This window comes from Protopterus annectens, chromosome 7.part0 (genome assembly GCF_019279795.1).
Source record: "Protopterus annectens isolate FY-2018-M chromosome 7.part0, PAN1.0, whole genome shotgun sequence".
NCBI classification, from domain to species: domain Eukaryota; kingdom Metazoa; phylum Chordata; order Ceratodontiformes; family Protopteridae; genus Protopterus; species Protopterus annectens.
In genome coordinates, this window is record NC_056739.1 from 128,508,207 (window position 1) to 128,531,460 (window position 23,254).

Consider the following 23,254-nt stretch of genomic DNA (forward strand, 5'->3'; position numbering starts at 1 on the left):
AGGAGCCTGCAGGTTACAGCAGTGTGGCACAACTCTCAAAATAATAATATAGGGGAGATTGTTTAGTAGATGTTAAACATAAGAGAAAATTAACAAGACAAGTAAAGCTTAAAAAAAAGAGATTTTTTATGATGCAATGAAAATAAAAATGACGTCAGTGCAGCGGGTGTAATGCTTTTGTGCAGTACTCTGGGCCATACGTCCACTTTGGCTTTACAGCATCAGTGCAGCAGGAGTAAGTGGTGTACTTACCCCAGCAGTTGATACTTCTATTTTCATCCTAAAGTGTCATCGGACAGTTCCCACATTCATTGTCTTTAATGCATAGACTGCACGTTTGTGTGTTTAGCACATCACAAATCAGGATGAAAACTGCAGCTGTCTTTTTAGAGTGAGAGTAAATCATAATGTAGATTGGAACAGTGAGTGTGGACTCTTTAGTCTCACTTGGCTCATGGCTATCATTACATGTGTTAATAAGGTATGAGACTAAAGGGAGTAGCTTCCAGTCGCACACAACTCTGCTTCCACAAAGTTTCACATCACCTCACACTTACCAAACTGCATGAAGCTCAAGGCTGTCATTGCTGAGGTGTTTTAGATCTTCAGCAGGGTTCAAGTGCAGAGATCATTTGAAAGGTTGTCCCATTGATCCAAGGCAGGACCATGAAATTCTAATGATAAGGTGTCCCAGAATCCAGGTTTGGCTGTTTGGTAGCAGCCACTGTTTTACCTTCGGGATCATCATCCTGTTTCTCATCCCCAGATTGGGGTGGGGTGAGGTTAAGCAGCAGGGCTTACCCAGAACTATGTGCCATGGGGGAGCTTTCTTGCTCAAACTCACCCCACTCTTTCACCTTCAGGATCATCATCCTGTTTCTCACCCTCAAAACAACGTGGTCTGAGATTGAGCAAGAAGACTTCCCCATGACACATACCTCTGAGCTTTCAACCTTCAGCTCACTGGAGTAAGTCATTGACTCTGGCATAGGCTGTCTAGTCTCCTTAGATATATTTTTGGATTAAATGTGGGCCTGGGTAATTGACTTTCTTCATCTCCTGCGAGTGATGGAGTGAGAGGATTTTAATGTTCCTTGTAGGCCTTTTGCAGCTGTCTTCTGTTGTTGGTCTTTTTATGCCCCCTTCTTTGTTTTTAATGGCCAATTCAGATTATATGAAAGGTGGTTGATAAGCTGAACACAAGCACAATCCAGCAGTTGTGTGTAGTTTTATTTTGATTGATTTATTTACGTTTGATAACCAGATAGGAGGACTGGTAATTCCATACTTTTCAGCTAAGACCTGGGTCCAGTGTGTAGCAAATAACATGTTACATAAAGTGAACATCAAGTTACATTTAAAACTATTTGACCAGACATCAAACATTGTGTAGATTATGCTTCAAAACAGTCTTAAGGGAAAGCGTGCTAACAAAATTTGGCCCAGCCACATGGAATCCCTTCCCACTAGAGGTAAGGAGGCAACATATCTTCTTATCCTTCAAAACTGAACTAAGAGAACATTTAACCAAGGAAGCAGCTTGCACCTTTTCAAGATGATGATTGACAGCGATACTTAACTGTCCTAACAGTTTTTAACCATGTTAACCATTACTGCCGTTGTTAAATCATTCACTCCAGTACAGCTCAGGAAGTTTGCACTGTAACTTCCAATGGGTGGAGCCTAAGCCTTTTGACAGACTCAAATTATGTCCTCACATTTCAAACAAATGTTCATATATCTGGAACCATAGGGGTTATGAAAGAAGTATAAATGGGAAACCCTTCAGCAGAAACTATTTTTATAGCGGTAGTATTCTTTAGGTTCTAGGTCTTGAACTGAATTTTATAAGTCACAGTAAACACAGTAACTATTATGTTTGTAATATTTTGTAAACAACTTACAATATCTCAGTAACCACTCAAATTATACACACACACTGTCAGCAGCATTTTATTCATCTAGCTGATAACTTTTATATGAGGCTAAGGAGTTTTGTCTCTGTTACTTGGTTGTTGAGATATTTAGAAAAAATGTGAAAATAATATCTATATAAATTAATAATATAAAAAGAACACTTAGTATCTCTGTACCTGTACTAGACAGAGGTCAAATATTAATGCAGTTGAGTTTGCCATTGTGTAAGTTTTAAGATGAAATCTTTTAAAACCTTATTCATAGCATGGTTTTGGAATTATTGATGCAAATATGAACAAGCAATATTTGATGCCTAGAGGCATCAATAGGAGTTAACTGCAGATGCACTTGGAGGCGTCACTGTGATGTAATGAGTTAAATGCAAAGTATGTAATGCAAATCCAGAGTAAATACTTCATTTCTTCTGTCCCCAAGTAGATAATCTTGGTTTCTGAGGAGGAGTTTGGATTTAAGCAGAAGGCATCAGCCTCGATTGATAACTTTGAAAAGTAGTTTGCTCAGTAATTGTGTTGTCCTGTTTTGCACTGGCAACCGCCTGAAGTTTTTAGTAGGTCATACTGATGTGTTGTAGTGTCTGCAAGATAGACAAATCTGCATGTTTTATTTTACCAGTGATATCAGTGTGAGGCCCCGTACTTGACCTTTTGATACCAAATGGCCAATCGTGAGAATTGTTAACCCAGGTGCTGAGATCACCGAATACTGAATCCTTGTGGAGTGGGGCACTAACTATGCTTTACGTTGTAGATAGATAGGTTCATAGATAGGTTCATAGATTAGTACTAGGCTAACTACCCTTGTGGGCCATTTCAAGCCTAGCCAATTACCCCTTGTGAGAATCAAACCCTGCACCTTGTGTTTGTAAGGTAAACACCTTAACCATTAGACCATCCTCCCACCCGGAGGTCAATGTAGGTATTTCCCAAAGAGGATAATTTTGCACTTTTTTTGCATATAGTTTGAACTCTTCTGTACATCAGTAATCTGCGAGAACTAGTTTTTGCTGAAGTACTTCTGTATCAATGGGACTGCAGTGGTGGTGCTGCAGTAGCGTTGTCGTCTCACAGTAAGATGTTGTCCTGTTAGATTCTCAGCTAGAGCGTCTTCTGTGTGGAGACGTGTGTGAATGGGCGTACCTTCGTTGAAGGTTGTGTGTGTCAGAGCTGGTAACTCGGCACGTAAAAATTTACTGCCAATCATTAGCGGACCGGAGTTCTGCTGCGGCGACCCCTAACCGGGAAAAAGCCGAAAGACACAACAACTTCTGTATCAATGGGGAATGGATGATGACACCCATCTTACAGTCTGCAGGGAATTTAGTTTGCTATAGGTCAAGGTTTGTTGTATGCAAGTTAGAAAAATATATACCAAAATGGAGTAGTCCCAGTGCTGAGCCCTGTGATAGTTCATTGGTACGTTTTATTTCTTCTTGAGAGTTTTATCCTTTAGCCAGTTTGCAATCCATCTTAACATTAAAAGGGTTTACCTTTAATTCTTAATTATTAGCTTATTTACAATACCTTCGTGGGTGTCATGCTAGAGGCCGTAGCCAAGTGAAAATATGCTGTGTTGACTGAATGGCTACTGTCCATAGCCTCTGTAACATTCACAAAGAAGTTTACAAAGTTGAGTAGACATGACTTGCCCTTGACAAAACCCAAGTGTCTTGGGTGATTTTTAATGTCATAGTTTGACGTCAGATATGACACATTTCATAGTTAGGCTGATGGGTTTGCAGTTCCCAGGGTCTGTGGTAGCGTCCCCTTTGGGCAGGGACCACCACTTCAGCTGATTTTTCAAACCTCATGGACATACCCAGTGGCTAGGCTAAAGTTAAAACAAGTGCAGGAGGGGATTCAATGAGAGCATGTCTGGCGCTACTAATTAGGCACCCAGGTAATTGTCTGGACCCATGGAAGTGGTGGTTTAGTTTTTGAGAGTACAACCAAGACATGTTTCATAGTGAGTTTAAGGTTTGTGTGGGACTTAAGGGATTTATTATTCAATTTCAGTGGCTGGTTCTGCAGTAAAATGAGCACTAAGTCTCTCTGCAAGCATGTTAGCTATACCTTTGAGGACAGAGTGGGTAATGCCATTTCATATTAGTTCTGCACATTGCATGGTGCTGTTTCTCAGTTTCTCAGTTTTCAACTACAACTAAAGACAAATTTGTAGTTATTGCCATTTGATGTCAATTTCATCTCATTCACTGGTCTTTCTGATGGGCATTTTCAGTTGCTTTGCAGATTTTTTTGATTAAATCTGTAGTGTGGGTAGATTTGTTATGGGACTTAATCACATTTTTTCTGTTGTGAGGGAGCATATTTGCAATGGTGGACCATCCTGGTAGATTAGTTTTAAATTCCCCTTAAATTTGGTTCCAGTGAGGACTGCAAAATCTATATACTTTATGTGGGAATAGAGTTTAGATGAACAAGTAGGAGCAGAAACTTCATGAGGAGTTAGTGACATTGCATGTAAACTTGCATAGCTCAATGTAAAATTTCAGTACGTTTAAAGTCCTTCAATTTAGAATTGTTTACTGTTGTGTGGTCAGTGAATTTAAAGGAAAAAGGTACTAGTTTGTAGTCTGGCTTAACAAGGGCTGGAGAGACCTGGTACCTCTTGGGGGCAGTGTTGATGAGGACCAGGTCCAGAATGTGCTGTCCCCTAATGAGCTGGTTAACTGTTTGTTCTAGAGAGTTATTTGCCAAGTCTTGGAACCTTTGGACGTACCTAACTTTGGAGTTGTACATATACCAGTTAATTGAACGATAATTAAAAGCACCCAGTGTAAAGATATTTTTATAAGGGTAGTTTCCCAGGTACATCTAGGAGTGTATCATTTATTATAAAAGTGGGTGCCAGATCAAGCGCAAACAAAAGAGCAAAGGAAACAAGTATGATGTTTGAGCAAGCAAGGAGTGGTCCTGTTTTGGTCCTTTTATAAAGAAAAGTTCACCATCTGGGGCACGTTCCAAGTGGGGATTTGTATTGTTGGAAAGTTAGATGTCCTGCGGGCATTCCTTGTTTCACTGCATAAACCCTCTGGCAGACAGTTTGCTTTCTAGAAGAATGCAGTACTACCAACCTCTACTCCCATTGATGGGCCAAGGTGAATAGACTTCTTTGTAGATTTGAAAGGGTTAGGGTCACCAAGTGTAATATCTGTGATACTCCACCTGTTGATGTAGTTCTTTCTAGAATGTTCGAGTTGCATTCTTTTTATCCTATAGTCATTCAGAAGAACCTTCAAATCATAGTTTATTGAGAAACTTCCTGTCAACATGTTTGGAGGCTGTGGTACTTTGGCAACATGGTTGTTTCCACTTGAAAGCATGGCTGTTGCAGTAGCACCTGTTCAGATACCACGTCTCCTCAGGGAGATCTCAAAGCTCTTGGAATCTGCCTGCAGAGCTTTCACTCAGTCTTTCTGCAAAGACAGGTTAAACAACTCAACATTTGGGCTGTGATTTCCTCTTGCTTCTTGCCCTGTAAATCTCCATGATTACTCATTCCATCTCCTAGATCTCTAACCTAGGTCTCAGCTTGCCTCACAACAAACGTGCAAGTGTTTGCTATGTTGCTTAGTAATAATTTATTAAAAAGCAGAACTCTAACCCATTATAGATTCATTAAACAGTTATTTTGAATGGGGATGATTCTAGTATCTAGTAAAGAAACCTCTATCTTGAGACCTAATCTTTGATTAGTGTGTTGTTTATAGTCACTTTGTGAGCTGGACAGTTCATTACATCTGAAGTTTGTATCCTGGAAGGGATGCTATGTTTGATAGTCCCAAAGAAACTTATTTCTTATAATGTAATAGCCATTAGTCATTCTTTCTTGATGAATTTCCATTTGTTCCTTAAGACAGTTCATGAGCTGTTGCTTAGATGTTCTTCATCTCCCATTCTTCTTCTAGAAAGCTGAAGACCTAGAGGAGTTGGTGGTGGTGCAGAGAGATGATGTATCAGCTAAAGCATAAGCATCACAAGTTAGAGAAGTAGCTTGGGCAGTTGGTATTGCTGCCAAGAAGGATAGGTGCTTCCGTCCATGAGGAGGTGGGGTTGTTTCAAGACATGGCGAGCTGTTGCATGGAGGACATGCACCCTCAAGCTGGAGATGGTAGCTCCTGTATGTTCATGTGTAGGACTAAAGGCATAGGCAGTCCTTGAAGTGCTTGCATCACCACCAAGGGAAGGGTCACACCACATACTGTTAAATTATTCCTATCGGATGACCAAAAAAAAAAAAAAAAAGGCAACCTGAGGTCTGCCTGTGTGATTACCTCTACCTAGATGGTTCTGGCTCCAGTGGATCTGGGAATTTCCTGCTGGTAGGAGGAAGCTTGATGGCATACAGAGAGGGGAAGTATAAAATAAAAAAAAATTGAAGGAATGCATTTTGCAGACCCTAGATATTTATTTAAACTTGCACCTACATCCCCTTTCAATCCATGAGCATCAGGAGACAACCTCTTAGTTTTACAAATGGATTGCTGTCCAGATGGATTGCCAGTTTTATAGCTTTTGTTACCAGAAAGTGAACTGGTCCTTCAGTAACATAGTGGGCTCTCTATCAGGATTAGAGGGGGAAAGGGATGGCAGTTGCCTGTTAATGCATGCTTCAGAAATGTCTCTACAGGATGCTTGTGTAGAACCACCGGGTCATCACTGAAAATCTGTACCAGGCAGTGTCGGGAGTGGAGCATCCTTTAAGATGTTGTCATGGAACCCTCATCCATTTTGGGCTTACCTGTACACCTCTTTATGATAATACTTGGGACACTGCTTGGGATTCTGCCAAGTCTTATTATACTCACGACACTAGTACCCTTGAAGTAAGGTTTCGCTGATGTGCAGGTAGTCAAAATACCAGCTAATATTTCAGAATGTGCTGAGTGCCTTTTTTCTTGTCCTTCAACCTTCTTATGTGGGATGTGCCATCTGCCATTGTCATTGTGTTAAGATTTTTTGGAAGTAATTTTTATAACTGTATATATATGTGTGTTGTGTGGTATTAGCCACTACTTGATATGGGTTAAAATTGTGGTTTGCTGAGGCACATACATGCTTTAGGTCTGTTGCATATGTTCATGCTTGACCTTAAGGGATAGGTATGGCACACTGAGTGTGGGTCTTGGGGTTTCTGTGAGCAGCTGTACTGACAAGACATGGAGGAGATCTAGTAATCCTTTACACTTACTTCAAGAGAGTTCTCACAATAAAAGCATTTGGTACATGAGAAAACTGCATATCTGATTTTAATTAGCTAAACAAAGATACTTTATTTCTGTAGGTCTTGAAGGTGAACCTTCTGGGTCACAGGAAAAGAATTATCGCATCATTAGCTGAAAGACCTTATGAGGAGCCACCACAGAAACCACCTAGATTTTCACAGCTCCGGGTAAGTCTAGCAGAAAGCCTTGCTTAATCTGAAATTTTATAAACTGTTGTTATGAGGAGCTATACATCCCTACATGGAAAATGCTCCTGCAGCTTGATTGAAAATAGTGTCCAGAATCATTTTCCAGGAAGATGACTTTTAACATGAAATTGTAACATTAACTGTGTTCCATGGTACCAGAATACAAAAGTACCCATCCCCTTTCAATCTGTCTTGCTGTTTTAAAAATAGTGGTTCTACATTTAGACAGTAAATCTAACTGCTTAGTGCACACTGCAGTGTTAAGGATAAACCATTTTTTTCATGTTACCTTTAAACATCTATTGTAAGATCACCAGTTATTGGAGAGCCCACATTCTGCCTCTCAGTAGTCATCTTGGGATTAGTGCTTCTATTTTCTCCTGGTGAGAGAAGGAGTGCAGTTACATTATTCCCGGGAGACTGCTGATCGCCAGAAAGATGAATAACTGCTTTATAGGTGACAGCTTGGAATCTGTGCTTATATTCTGATCCTGTTAAGAGTAGTAGCAGAGTCCATTGATTTTTGACTTTTTCTGGTTGGGGAGTGAGTGTGTGTGCTTAATGTACCTGATTGGTCTGGCTGCTATTTGAGGCATCTGTCAGAAAAAGGCTGCAAGCCTACAAACCTTGCATTATCTAGGTCAAAACTGTGGATTACCAGAAAAGCTGTGGCCTGCTTCTCTTCTTGGGACTGGTGCTAACATTTTGCTTCGGGTGAGAGAAGAAGCAAAGTGGTGAAATCAGCATTAGTAGTAGCCAGGCAGTACCATTCACACGACTCCCCCCTTTTCATTATTCTTGACAAGTTAATTATTTATTTTCACGGAGTATTGCTTGATTAGTTTCTACTTCAGAATATCTGCCTATATATATATACTTCATTTTTTAATTTTCAGGGTCTATGTATTAGTTTCCCCTCAAGTGTTTGGCAGTGCTGGGTACAGACCTAGACACCTTGAGTGACTTTTTCATGTAAAAAAACACAAGTGAAGTTTCTCCAATACCTAGTTGCACACAGGACAACTAGTTTGCAGTGACCAGCATTGTCCACATAGTTGCAAACCGGATACTCCTGACAGTGATTTATAATGTTCTTCATGTTTCACTGTTGCAGTCATCACATTTGGGTTATCCCTGCCAGGGTAGACCTCAGCCGACCCGAATACCAGAGAGTATTTCTGTGTCGGTTCCTGTCACTTGATGACTGACCTCAGGTCATCAGTAGTATAAAGTAAGGCAGCCAACACCATTACATCAGTCTTTCTTGCCGAGGAGCCCGAAGTAGAAGCAGTTTGCACAAGTGCCGGTTGGCCGCTACCTGAGTTTCATCTGCTGAATTGAAGCTGAAGTTTTGTAAAACTAAGTACCCCTTTGGGGATCCTTTTTTCTTGCACTAACCGATGTCAGAAAAAGTTAACAATTGTCTCGCCTGTAGAAAATAAATACCACACCGAGACTTCCACTCTTATTGCATCACTTGCTTAGGTCCAGACCACGATGTTCCTCATTGTCGTTTCTGTGCTTTGTTCAACACCAGAACTATCAGTCGTTGGGCCCTTTTTGTAGCCAGATTTTTTCACTTACAGTCCTCGAATTCTGATATGGCTTCGGTAAGCCATCCAACAGCATATCTTCTGAAAAAAATGTAAAGATAAAGACAGAGACAGACCGCACAGGTCCAAACCTACCGACGATGCTTCCGTTAAGCTAGTCGTCAGTTCTCTGGTACTCAGTGAGGTGCTTTCACAGCCCCTGATGCCCAGCTCTGTTGATTTGCAGGCCACTACTGAGACCTTTTCTGAGTCCAGTATGCTGCAAAACTCTTGTTCGACTACGGATCCTGCAGTCGTCTCTACCTTGGACGGGTCCGGAGCTGCTGAGCAGACACCAGCTTCCGAGGAAGGCCTTCACACTACCGAATCCCGACACAAAATGACGTAATCTTTTGCGACTACCATTCTTTCTAAAACTACCGAGTTTCTCAGGCCCAGAGTATGAACCACTCTCAAGAAACCAACCACTCACTCTCAGGCGTCTGCTACCTTGCCTCAGTCTCAAATGCTTAAAATGGCAGAAGACCTTATCATGCTGATCAGGGGAAGTCAAGCTTACCCCCTCCAAAAAGAAAAGAGATCTGTCCCCTGTAGTTATGTCTAAACAAGACTCAGATGAATCTGATGCATCTGAATATGAAGACATGCAATCCCTCTCCATTTATGAGGATTTTGATGCAGAGGATTCCATTCCTTCAGCCTCTCCCCCAGAAGATTTTTCTTTTGGGGAAACTCTGCATACCTTAAGGGAGCATTTCCAATGGGAGAGTCAGGACTATCCTCAGTCTAAAAAGAGACTTGGGGAATTCCTAGATCTTCCACAGCACAGACCCTTGGCCACCCCCCCCCCCTAGTCCTGGATGTTTTCCTCAAATCCAGCTTGACTCCTGATGCTCTTCCTCCTGCTCCCAGAAAACCAGACAGATATCGTAGAGTCCCTGACTCGCACAAATATCTTTTTAAAAATCTCACAGCTGACCCTGAGGTCATTTCTCAAGGGCAAAAAGGGATTAAAGCTACCTCTGCTAAGAATCCCAATCCCTCAGACAGGGATTCCCAAGCATTGGACAAATGGGGTAAAAAAGTATACACCTCAGCTACTCTTGCTATCAGGGCACTAAATTGTCAATTCAATATGCTGAAATTTCAGCAACATACCTTGGAACTCCTTAAACAAAAAATGACTTCCTGCTTGGGCAGAATCTAAATATTTACAAGAGTTAATACATTCTGCAAGTCAAGTAACTAAACACACCTTGCACTGTAGTTTTGATGCCCTAGAAGCTTCTTGCATGGCAGCAGTCACTGGATCTGTCATTAAAAGGCATGCATAGCTTAAGGAACAGCCCCTGCCAGACCATCTGAAATTTAAATTGTTGGATGCCCCGTTGCACAAAAATAATGTATTTGGAACTAAGGCAGAAGAGGTCTTAAAAAAAGATGGAAGAAAAAGCTAAATCTATGCAAACAATTAAGGTTTTCTTGCAGGTCCAGCCCCCTAGGTTCAGCAGGCATTGTCCCTCCAAACACAGGTCCTTTCCTGCTCCCAGTAAACCAGCCCAGCCTAGGCCCTGTGGAAGCAGACCCCCTCACACAACAGCCCCAGGGAATGCAGAGATCTAAGCAGTGGACTACCTCCACTTCAAAACCAGGGAGTTCTAAGCCACCACCTTATGGTAAGAACTCACAATGACTCACCTCCTCCACCCCCTCCTTCTGCCCACCTTCACTTACCCCAAGAGGAAAACTCTCCTTTCACTAAACACCTGGGCCACCATTACCAAGGACCACTGGGTTCTGAACATTGTGTCTCAGGGATACAAATTATGTTCATCATGTTTCACTGTTGCAGTCATTACACTTGAGTTATCCTGCTGGCAGGCTACCCGCAGTTGGCCCGAGTTCCAAAGTCTAGGTCCAGCGTCGGTTGCTGTCGCCTCTTCCCTGACGTCAGTATGCCAGGGGTATAAAAGATGCAACCAACGCCATTTTCTTCAGTCTTTCTTGCCACGCGGTGCCCGAAGCAAAAGCAGTTCGCAAGTGCCGGTCGGCCGACTCCTGAGATTTTCGAAATAGAGTTTCAGAACCGAAGTCTTCAATAAAGCTAAGTACCCCGTTGGGGAAACGTTTTCTTGCTCCAGCCTGATGTCAGTAAAAGTTAACAATTGTATTTCTTGTGGGAAGCAAATACCTCATAAGGACTTTCACTCTTACTGTATTCCTTGCCTACGCCCTGACCACGACGTTACTAGTTGTCGGTTTTGTGCTAGATTCAACAAACGCACTATTAAGCGTCGGTTTGATTTTGCTTTACATTACTTTGGCTGAAGGTTTAACTACATAATGCCGTCGGAACAACCGACGACCGGAATTCATAAAAAATGCAAAGACAAGGAAAAGAACAGGCATCCGAGGTCCAAAACCGACGACGAAGCCTCTTCTAGGCCAGTCGCCGGTTCTCAGTGAGACGCTTTCGCAGCCCCTGACACCCGCTACCTCAGAGCCACAGGCCGTATCCGACTCCCACGTGGAAACAACTAGGCCTCTGGATACTCAAGGTATTGGGCGTACGGAAACTATTCCCTCAGATGGGTTCGGAGCCGCTGAGCAGGCATCGGCTTCTGAGGGTGTTTTCAGACCTTCACAGCTTACTATTAAGTCCACTGCAGCAGCCAAGACACAGTCAAAAACACCATTGAAGACAAGGAAACAAGTACAGCATTCTCCTGAACAGTCATCCATGCCAAAGAAACAGATGCTTAAAATGGCCGAAGACCTAAGTACTTTAATCAGGGGTTCCCATCCCCCTCCTGACAAAAGGCCTAGGCAAGACACTGACTATGATTCCTCTGACCAGGTTTCTATTTCCTCTGATTCCTCTTCAGATCAGGGCTATTCTCTCCCTCCCTCCCTATGAGGACTCTGATGTTGAAGAATCTATTCCTTCAGCCTCTCCACCTGTGGATTATTCTTTTGGGGAAACTCTGCACACCATGAGGGAGCATTTCCACTGGGAGAGCCGGGATTATTCAGAATCCAAGGATAGGCTCAGAGACTTTCTTTTACTGCCTCAGCACAGCCCCCTGGCTATCCCTCCTGTGCTTGATATTGTTGATGATGTTTTCTCTGAATCCAGTCTGTCTCCTGATTCTTTACCCCCTGCACCAGTCAAGCCAGACAGGTATTACAGGGTCCCCGACTCTCATAAATTTCTTTATAAAAACCCTGCTGCTGACCCAGAAACAATTTCTCAAGGTCCCAAAGGGGTTAAGGCTTCCACTGCAAAAAACCCTGTTCCCTCTGATAGGGATTCTAGAGCACTGGATAGATGGGGGAAAAAGTTTACACTTCTGCTACTTTAGCTGTTAGAGCTTTAAACTCCAGTTTCGCATGCTTAAATATCAACAGTACCTCATGTCTTCTGTTAAAACAGAAAATGCTTACAAACTCAGAAAGTCCTAACAATAAGGAAATACAGGATTTATTGCATGCAGCTGAACAGGTGGGAAAGCATACTCTGCAATGTGGTTTTGATTCATTAGAGGCTTCTTGCAGAGCCGCAGTTACAGGCTCTGTCATTCGAAAGTATGCTTGGTTGAAAGAACAAAGTTTACCTGAACATGTTAAAGTAAAATTATTGGGTGCTCCACTACAGCATGATGTTTTGTTTGGTGTTAAGGTAGAAGTGTTAAAGAAAATGGAGGATAAAGCAAAATCAATGCAGACAGTAAAGGATTTCTTACAGGTTCAACCACCTAGGTTTAGCAGAAACTGGCCTTCAAAAAATTGGCCTTTCCGGTGTCAGGCCACAAAGAGGCAGATACAGACACCCAAGAGGCAGATCTCAGCCCCAAGGCTCCTACAGACCTAAACAATGGGGTGCTTCTGCCCCCAAAGGAGGAGAAGACAAATCACAATCTTGTAGGAAACAGTCCGAATGACTTCCCTCTACAAAGGCCAAGCACTTACCTTTTGGCAGCACCCCTAGGGGGAAAGCTAGCACTTTTCTCACAAAATTGGCACATTATCACCCAGGACAAATGGGTACTGAATATAGTTTCTCAGGGTTACAGGTTCCACTTTCACACCCTTCCAAAATCAAACGGTAGGCCGGACTTGCCACAAAACCAATGGACAGAGGGCACAAAAGGAAATTGCTGCTCTCATGGACATGGGAGCTATTCATAGAGTACCACAGCAAGAACAGGGACAAGGATTTTACTCAAGACTTTTCCTGGTACCCAGAAAGGACAAAGCCTGGAGACCAATACTGGACTTGTCAATCCTAAATACTTTCCTGGATGTTACAAAATTCAGAATGTTAACACTGCAGCAACTTCGACCCATGCTGGGCAAGAAGGCTTGGCTAGTTACTTTGGACCTCAAGGAGGCATACCTGCATGTCCCAATCAGTCTTGCAGAAAATACCTCAGATTCATAGCTGGCTCAATACATTACCAATTCTCTGCACTGCCCTTTGGCTTATCTACTGCGCCCAGGGTCTTCACAAAATACCTGGCACCAGTAATTGCATTTTGCAGACAAAGAGGAATTCAAATATATCCCTACTTGGACGACTGCCTTATTCAAGCAGAGAGCAAGGACATTCTACTAAAACATCTGGCGTTTGTAAAAAGATTATTAATTTGCCTAGGGTACACAGTAAACGAAAAGAAATCAAAACTAGTGCCCCCTCAAGAGAGAATATTCCTGGGTGCAAGCTTAAATACAGCTGCCCAGATGGCTTATCTCACGCCAGACAAACAAAGGCTACTGACTCATTACTTTCAAATGATGGCAGCAAAGACCCAGCTCCCTGCAAGAAAAATTCTGCAGGCCTTGGGCTACATGGCATCCTGCATTCTACTAATTCCATATGCAAGACTGCATATGAGGAAACTACAATGGTATCTAAAAAGTGTTTGGACTCAACATTGCCACAGCCTGGAAATAATAATAACTATAATTCCGTATCTACAGCAGGAGTTTCGATGGTGGTCCCGGGCCTGTCACCACAACAAGGGACAGCCTTTCACCTTACCCATAGCCAGGCAGACAACAACAACGGATGCATCGGATTATGCCTGGGGGGCACACATGGCAGGAAAATGTATTCAGGGCACATGGCTCAAGGAACAAATGCATCTTCACATCAATCAAAAAGAGATGCTAGCTGTACAGAATGCCCTGACAGCCTTCAAGGATCTACTACATCCAGGACAACTATTACTAAAGACGGACAACACCACAGTTATGTGGTACATAAACAAGCAAGGGGGCACACATTCCTACCCCCTCTGCAGGCAAGCCATGACTTTGGGGAACACAGCACTGACCTATCAAGTACATCTGCAGGCACAATTCCTGCCAGGAATGAAAAATACACTGGTAGGTGAACTAAGCAGAAATCTCATGGATCCGCACGAATGGAAACTAAATCCACAGGTCTTCATCATGATAACAAGGAAATGGGGACACCCAGACATAGATCTTTTTGCCTCCCCTCACAACTGCCAACTACAGAAATTCTGCACAAGGACTTATCACTCACAAGCATGGAAAGTGGATGCTCTTTCATTCATCTGGTAAACCCTGACAGTTTATGCTTTCCCTCCACTGCTTCTTCTTCCCAAGGTGCTCCTAAAAGACAAGACAAGCCAAAAATGATCCTGATTGCCCCAGACTGGCCACGCCAGCACTGGTACCCAGTCCTAAAGAGCTTGTCTCAAGGCCCAGCCTATCCTTTACCTCAAATTCCTCATCTTCTGACTCAACAAAACAATCCGATTCTACACAGTCAGCTCAGAACCTTAAATTTATTTATTTATTTATTTATCATTTGTTGACCGGGAATGTCCGACTAGGTTCCACAGAGCCTGTTTTCAGCGGAGGCCCGGGGAGAAATGCTCAAATCTGGCTGCATGGCAGATAATATAGTCGCTCAGACCACACCTCTCTCTAAAGCTGTTATGGATGTCATTTTAGAAGCCAGGAGGCCCAGCACTAGGAAATCTTATGCAGAAGAATGGAAGAGATTCTGTGCTTGGAACCAGGCACAAGGACTCAAACCACTTGTTCCAAATATACCTCTGATTTTACAATACCTAACTGAGATGCTGGACAAAGGCCTATCCTTCTCATCTATTAAGATCCATGCCTTTGCCATTTCAGCATATTACAATACGGAACCTCCTATTTTTTCACATCCACTACTAAGGCAGTACCTCAGAGGGGCAAAAAACATAAGACCCCCAAGGAGAGCACCAATACCTACCTGGGACCTCAATTTTGTTTTAGAAAAGCTCACACTGCCTCCTTTTGAGCCAGCCAACACAGCTGATATTAAATTCTTATCATGGAAAACTGCTGTGCTCCTAGCAATAACTTCAGCAAGAAGAGCCTCAGAGTTACAGGCATTAATGGCAATGGAACCTTTCATCATGACAGGGTCTCTCTAAGGACAAACCCAACATTTATGCCAAAGGTGGATTCCAGTGTGGCTCTTAACCAAACCATTCATTTGCCAACTTTCTATCCAAATTTCCAGAATAAAGGGGAGAAACTTCTGCACGCTTTGGGTATACACAGCCAGCTACGATTCTACTTGGACAAAACAAAAGCTTTCAGAAAAACTGAACAACTGTTTGTAGCTTAGGCTGCAGGATCACAAGGAAAGCCTATCTCAAAGCAGACAATTTCAAAATGGATAGGACACTGCATTCGCTTCTGCTATGCACAACATGGCAAATCAGTGCCTAAGGACATTAGGCCACATTCTACCAGAGCAGCAGCCACTTCAGCAGCCTTCCTCAGAGAAGTACCAACCAAAGACATTTTAGAAGCTGCAACCTGGAGTTCAGTGCACACTTTCACCAAGCACTACCACTTAACCTCTCTACTCTAAATCCAGAGCAGGCTTTGCCACTGCAGTTCTGTAGGGCCTGGTAGCCGCTCCTAATCCTATTTAGGCCCAGCCACCCAACCTCAGCTTTGGGATTCAACCCAAGTGTAATGACTGCAACAGTGAAAGACGATGAACATAGTACAGTTGTGTACCTACCATTAATGTAGATGTTAGAGTGTATTCACTGTTGCAGTCTAGGTTACTCACCCACCATCCCCCTTTTCATTGCTGGGACTTTTCTGTACTTCTGAACTCTATACAACCTATGTGGTGTATTTTCTTGTAGATGAAGGAAATGTTTATTTTACTACATGCATGTTTTTTGGCATAATTTTTTCCAGCCTTCCTATTTGGGGGCACCTGACATCTGGGACAAGAAAAACTGAAGAAAATGGCGTCGGTTGCATCTTTTATACCCCTGGCGCACTGACGTCAGGGAAGAGGTGACAGCAACCGACACCGGACCTAGACTTTGGAACTCGGGCCGACTGCGGGTAGCCTGCCAGCAGGATAACCCAAGTGTAATGACTGCAACAGTGAATACACTCGAACATCTACATTTATGGTAGGTACACAACTGTACTTTCCTTGCACACCCTTCGAATCCCAAAAGGGTTCCCAGACCTACCACCAAATCAGTGGGCAGAGGCACAAAATCAAATCCTTTCCCTGCTCTCTCTGAGGGCAGTAGAGCACATTCCTGTGGAACAGATAGGCCAAGGTTTCTACTCCAGACTTTTTCTGGTGTTAGAAAAGAGGGCACCTGGTGCCCCATCCTCAATCTAGCCATTATAAACACCTTCCTGGTGATTCCAAAATTCAAAATGCTCACCCTCCAGCAGCTGCTACCCATGCTCTTCAAGGACGCTTGGCTAGCCACCCTAGACCTAAAAGAGGCTATCTCCACATTCCTGTCAGGGAATCATGCAGGAAATAGCTCCGCTTCAGGGCAGGATCTCAACACTTTCAGTTCTCTGTGTTTCCTTTTGGCTTATCTACTGCTCCCAGAGTTTTCACAAAATGTCTGGCTCTGGTCATTGCCTTGTGCAGACAAATATTCAGATTTATTCATAGTTATACGACTGCCTTATTCAGACAGACAGCCAGGAAAAGCTACTCAAGCACCTGGTCTTTGTAAAGACCCTACTAATCTCCCTAGGGTACACAAGCAACAAAAAGAAATTCAAACAGGTGGCCACCCAAAGGATAATCCTCCTGGACACAGCATCCCAGATAGCATACCTTACTCCAGAGAAACAAACTTTCCTGAGAGCCTTCTTCTCTTATCTAGCCACCAGGCCCCTGCTAACTGCAAGGAAGATCCTGCAAGCTCTGGGGTTCATAGGTTTTTGCATACTACTCATTCCATGTGCCAGACTCCATATGAGGAAGCTTCAGTGGTACCTAAAGAGTCTTTGGTGCCAACACTCTCAAGACCTGGAAACTCTTCTACCTATAATTCCTTGCCACAGAGCATATTTTCTTTGGTGGGCAACAGCATGCTCCCACAACAAGGGAATGCCTTGCTCCCCACCCCCCCGGCACCCAGACCCTCACCACAGATGCATCAGACTACGCATGTGTTGCACACCTGGACGGCAGGTGCATACACGGCCAATGGAGCCCACAGCAGATCCCTCTGCACATCAATCAAAAAGAGATGATGGCTGTGCCCGCACGCCTTTATAACTTTCAAGCCCCTTCTCTCTCTTCAGGGGCTCTCATGATCAAAACAGACACCACTGTGATGTGGTACATCAACAAGCAGGGAGAGACTCACTCCTACCCTCTATGCAGGCTGGCCATGACCCTTTGGCACACGGCCTCTGCCATGCAACTACACCTGTTAGCACAATTCCTACCAGGCTCTCTCAACTCTCTGGCAGACCAATTAAGCAGAAATCTTCTGCACCCACATGACTGGCAACTCAGTAGAAGTACCTTCACTCTAATAACTCAGAAATGGGGAACCCCGAAGGTCGACCTCTTTGCCTCCCACGCCAACCATCACTCAGCAAATTCTGCATCAGGGAGCATCACTGCATGGCTGGGAAAGTGGATGCCCTGTCCTTCATCTGGGTCAGTCTATCAGTCTATGCATTTCCTCCCCTACCTCTCATCCCCAGAGTACTGCTCAGAATAAGGGAGGAAAAACCAAGGAGCATTCTAATAGCTCCAGACTGGCCCTGGCAGCACTGGTACCCCTTGCTGCGCAACCTGTCCCTGCTATCCCCATGACATCTTCCTCAGATTCCAAACCTCCTGACCCAGAGGGAGGGGGAATTCATGCCTCCCCAATTGCAGACACTCAATTTGGCAGCTTGGCTTATTCCTTAACCCCGTACCAATCTGCCAATCTCAGTAAACAAGTTCTAGATGTTATCCGTGAGGCCAGATGCCCTAGCACCAGGAAGTCTTATGCTGATAAATGTAAAAGGTTCTGCACCTGGATCCAGGCAAAGGGAGCCAATACGGCGCAGCCTTCCCTCCCTCTCATCCTGGATTACTTAGCTGACCTGCTTACATAGTGGCCTCTTTCTCCACTATAAAAATTCATGCCTCTGCTATTTCTGCTCATTTTCCCACTGAGCAGCCCCTTTTCTCACACCCTCTGATCAAACAGTTCCTAAAAAGGGCTAGCAAATTGAGGCCACCCAGAAGGTCACCAACACCAGCTTTTGACCTTAACTTCGTATTGGAAAAGCTCACCCTGCCCCCTTTCAAACCAGCTTCTTCTGCAGAGCTAAAATTTCTCTCCTGGATGACAGCATTCCTTCTGGCCATCACTTCAGCTAGAAGAGTCTCTGAGCTGCAAACACTCATGGGTGTGGAACCATTCATCATCTTCCATGCAGACAGGGTATCCCCCAGAACTAACCCTTCCTTCATGCCCAAGGTGGTGTCCAGTGTGGCTCTCAACCAAAGCATTCATTTGCCCACCTTTTTCCCCTAATCCCCAGAACAAGGGGGAAAGGATTCTTCACACTCTAAATGTGCACAGACAGCTCAAATTCTAACTAGACAGGACTAAATCGTGCAGAAAGTCTGATAAATTGCTGGTTAGCTTTGCTACAGGGGCAGAAGGCAAAGCCATCTCCAAATGGATAGTGCACTGCATCCATTTCTGCTATAAATAGTATGGAAAGCCTCCCCCCAAGGGGGTCAGGGCACACTCCACCAGAGCAGCCTCCACCTCTACAGCTTTCCTCAGAGGAGTCCCCACCAAGGACATCCTGGAGGCTGCCACCTGGACTTCTGTTCACACTTTTACCAAGCATTACCACACCTGTATCTCCTCTCCAAATCCAGGGCAGGGTTTGTTTCTGCAGTCTTGCACAGTATCCTAGCCAGCCCCTAGTTCATTGACTGCCTCCACCCTTGTCCTCAGCTTTGGGAATCAACCCAAATGTGATGACTGCAACAGTGAAACACGAAGAACATAGTACAGTCGTGTACACTTACCATAAATGTAGATGTTCAAGTGTATTCTCTGTTGCCGTCCTGGTCCCCCCCCCCCACCATTCCCCTTTCTTCTCTTTCTCCTTTTATTACCATTCTAACTTGTTCTCCTTGCCTTACAAGGGGCATATTGGTATTTATTTTCCACTGGTGGGGTTTCTTCCACCAGAACCTGGCCTCCTACTTGGGGGCTCCTGCCAGGTTAGGGCAAGAAAAACTGATGTAGTGGCATCGGCTGCCTTACTTTATACTAGTGACGACCCTGACGTCAGTCATCAAGCGACAGCAACAGATGCAGAAATACTAAGTCTCTGCTATTTGGGCCGGCCGAGGGCTACCTTGGCAGAGATGCACTCAAATATCTAGATTTACGGTAAGTGTACTCAACTGTACTTTCTCACTCCATCTGTCTAATTAATAAAAAAAAGGCCTGTTGCCACGGATATGAACTTTCCTACTGTCTCCATTACTGGCTTGGTGGATATGGGCATCCTGAGGCAATGCAGAAATTGCCTCATGTTTACTGACAACCTGTCAATTCTCAAACAAACTGATATGGTATGTGAGAGATGTATTTACACAATGTCACTGGAGGTAAAGCTCTGACATAAAAGTACTTCTAATGTCAATAAGGTTGTCAGAAGTGCACACACTGCACCCATCACGCACAATTCAAAGCAGACATATCAACCCACATATGCTGAGGCAGTTATATGTAACTTTCCTAAACCACAAAGACTTCCTAGATGAATTACGCATAACATACCCTGAGCAGCCACAGATGTGCTCTTTCAAAACAACACCCATGTCAACGCACAAAGCTGCAGCTCATGGAGCCTCTACCTCTAAGCCCATAAGGCAAACCACTACACAGTTCAGCATTCTAGTCATTGGAGTCTGCATGATGAGACACATTGATGTCCCTGTCACCAGGCTGAGTAAGGAGAAAGTTACAGTCAGTTGCTTATCAGTGGGGTAGGGTCCACCACATTACGCATGCAGTCAGGTCATTGGACCAAAATTACCAATATGACTCAGTCATAGTCCGTGTTGGGAGTAAATGACCCGAGATGTACCTCTCTAGACTATATGAAGAGAGACTTCATGGACCTCTCGGAATGTGCGTCTCAGGCTGGTATGAGCCTAGCGTTGAGGAGCATTTTACCTTCTCCAAAGATGATGCCACAATACAAACAAAAGATAATTGACTTTAATAATTGGCTTTGTTTCTGGTGTCATTCTAAGGGGGTGCAGTATTTGTCATCGTGGATGGAGATGGTCAACAGACCGTGCTGCTTTGCCAGGGATGGTCTGCACCACTCCCCTCTAGGCTTTCAAATATTAGCTAAAACATTGTCTTCCCCCATAGTGCCTTTTTAGGCAATGCCACCCTGAAAGTACTTCTGACAAGGGAAATCAAAACCAAGAAAATCTAAAGGTATTACTGCTCAATGCTAGGAGTCTAAACGAAATGTTCCACTCCCTAGAAGCTGTCTTTACCCTAGATGACACAGGTACAAGCAAGCAGAATCTGAGGGCATTGCTAACCAATGCTAGAAGTCTAAACCTCAAAATGCACTCACTCGAGGCACTCCTTTAAATGGAGAACATCGACATCCGTGCAGTGACAGAGAACTGGTTTAACGCTCCAGAAAGTATCCCTGCACTGCCAGGCTATAATTCATACCACACCTTTCAGCCACCTAACCTGGACCGAAACACTAAAGGCGGAGGCGTGTCCATATTCATTAAGGGTATATCCACACCTCTAGGCTAGTTGCTCAGTATAATGCTTCCGAGATTATCCAAGTGCAACTAACTCTGGGCAAGACCGCAATCCAAATTGTAGCTTGCTACAGATCCCCCACCATGCCCCAGGATTCACACTCCTCATTTCTTGATACACTGGAAAATATTAGGGTACAACCTAACACCCTAATAATGGGCGATTTCAACTACCCCACCATTAACTGGGAAAACTACTCGTGTACCAACTCTTGTGCTCAACATTTTCTGGAATTCATAAATTCCAATGCCTTGGATCAACTTGTCCACACCCCCACCAGGGGCAGCAATATCTTAGAGCTGGTTATTACCAACATGGGCAACCGGTGCTTCACACCAGAGGTCAATTCCTTGTTGGTCAGATGCGACCACAAGCTAATCATCCTAGACATCCACATCCCTCCCCCCAACCCCCATTAGGGAAACCACCGTAAAAAAAATTCTCCAAAGCCAACTTCACGCTTCTCAAGACAGAAGTGGCAAACTTCACGACACCCATGCTGACGGACAATAGAGGTATGACTGCTGAATCCTACACAAATGCACTTTATAAGCACTTACACAAGTGCATGGATCGTGCTATCCTCCAAAAAAGGAAGCCAATCTGGTGGTCCCCTGCCATAAACAAACTCTACAACAGAAGAAAGAAACTGTTGCAAAAAAGAGTAAAATCCCATGATTGGAGGAACTCCCTGGTCAGCCTCAGTAAGAAGCTGAGATCCCTCATAAAATCCTCCAAAGCTAGTTACGAAAACAAAATTGCCACTGACTCAAAAGATAACCACATAGCATTCTATAGCTATGTCGAGAATCTCAATGGCAACACTCAGATTTGGTCTGAGTTGCAGCACAATGGCACTAAATATACAGAACCAATTGATATTGCCAACATCCTGGCAGATAGGTTCAGTGCTAACTTTACCCCCCTCTCATCCTCAAAAGGGCCCATCTCTATACCGGAAGAATGCAAAGTTCCTGTAATCACGGCTGCACAGGTAAAAAACACACACTCCAAAGACAAGAACACAGCATCCATGGGACTTGACATCCCAGGTTGCGTTCTACATGAACTACAGAATGAACTGACACCCCACCTAAGTACCATGTTCAGTCATAGCCTCACCTCAGGCTATGTGCGCACTGAATGGTGCACAGCGACGGTTATCCCACTCCACAAAGGGGGAGCCAACACGGACCCTGGAAACTACCGCCTCATTAGCCTGACAAGCCTGGTCTGCAAGGCTGTGGGACATATCATCATGGAACTTATAAACAATGACATTGGTAATCTCCAAACACAGGACCCCACCCAGTTCGGGTTTGTAAAAGGCAGATCATGTCTCCTAAACCTGATAGACTTCTTTGAAGTGGTCACCAAAGCCGTAGATGAGGGTAAGGTGGTTCACACAGCCTATCTAGATCTCGCCAAGACTTTCGACAGCATCACCCACTCTAGAATTATAGATAAACACACAAAACTAGGTATGAATCCCTATGTCACAAGATGGGTTGCCAACTGGCTCACTGACAGAACCCACACTGTGAAAGTAGCAGACTCCAAATCCAACTTCAGACCATTGACAAGTGCAGTACCACAGGGTTCAGTCCTGGGTCCTCTCCTGTTTGGTATCTACTTCTCTGAAGTACAGGCTAACACAGAAGGTCTTTGGCTAACGAAGGTCGCAGATGACTGCAAGCTAGGAGCCATAATCAGAAAGCCAAAAGATGTAGACATCCTACAAAAGGCCCTCGCCACAAATGCCTGGTGTCAAAGCCATGGCTCAAGCTCAATGCCAAAAATTACATTGTCATCCCTTTTGGTAAAAACTCTGTACCCATGAACTACCACATAGGCGATAGTCTTCCTAACACTGAAAGTGTGATGAGACCTTGGGACATAGGTGGACAGTAGTCTCTCCTTTGATAATCACATCGCCACAGTAGTCAGGAAATCCTTCTACATGGCACACCTCATCACAAAAGGTTTCTCATCCAGGAAAAAAAGAGGTCATCGTTTCCCCTCTACTCGTCACTCATTAGACCCAGTATAGAGTACAACACCCCTTTTTGTATGTACCTCACAAGACATCTACAACAACTGGAAAGGCCGCAGAAATACCTCAAAAAGAGGATTACCGGCCTCAAACAGATGCCCTATGCAGACCGTCTCAAAAAACTGCAGCTT

The 23,254-nt window shown here is 44.0% G+C and overlaps 1 protein-coding gene across 1 annotated transcript in view; it reads left to right on the top strand.

Moving 5' to 3' along the window:
• Window positions 1-23,254, top strand: part of ANKS1A (ankyrin repeat and sterile alpha motif domain containing 1A) — a 3,005,277-nt gene that overhangs the window by 2,373,861 nt on the left and 608,162 nt on the right. The window contains exon 20 of the mRNA XM_044076145.1: window positions 7,240-7,347. Coding sequence (XP_043932080.1) covers window positions 7,240-7,347 — 108 coding nt within the window. The remainder of the gene's footprint in view (window positions 1-7,239; window positions 7,348-23,254) is intronic.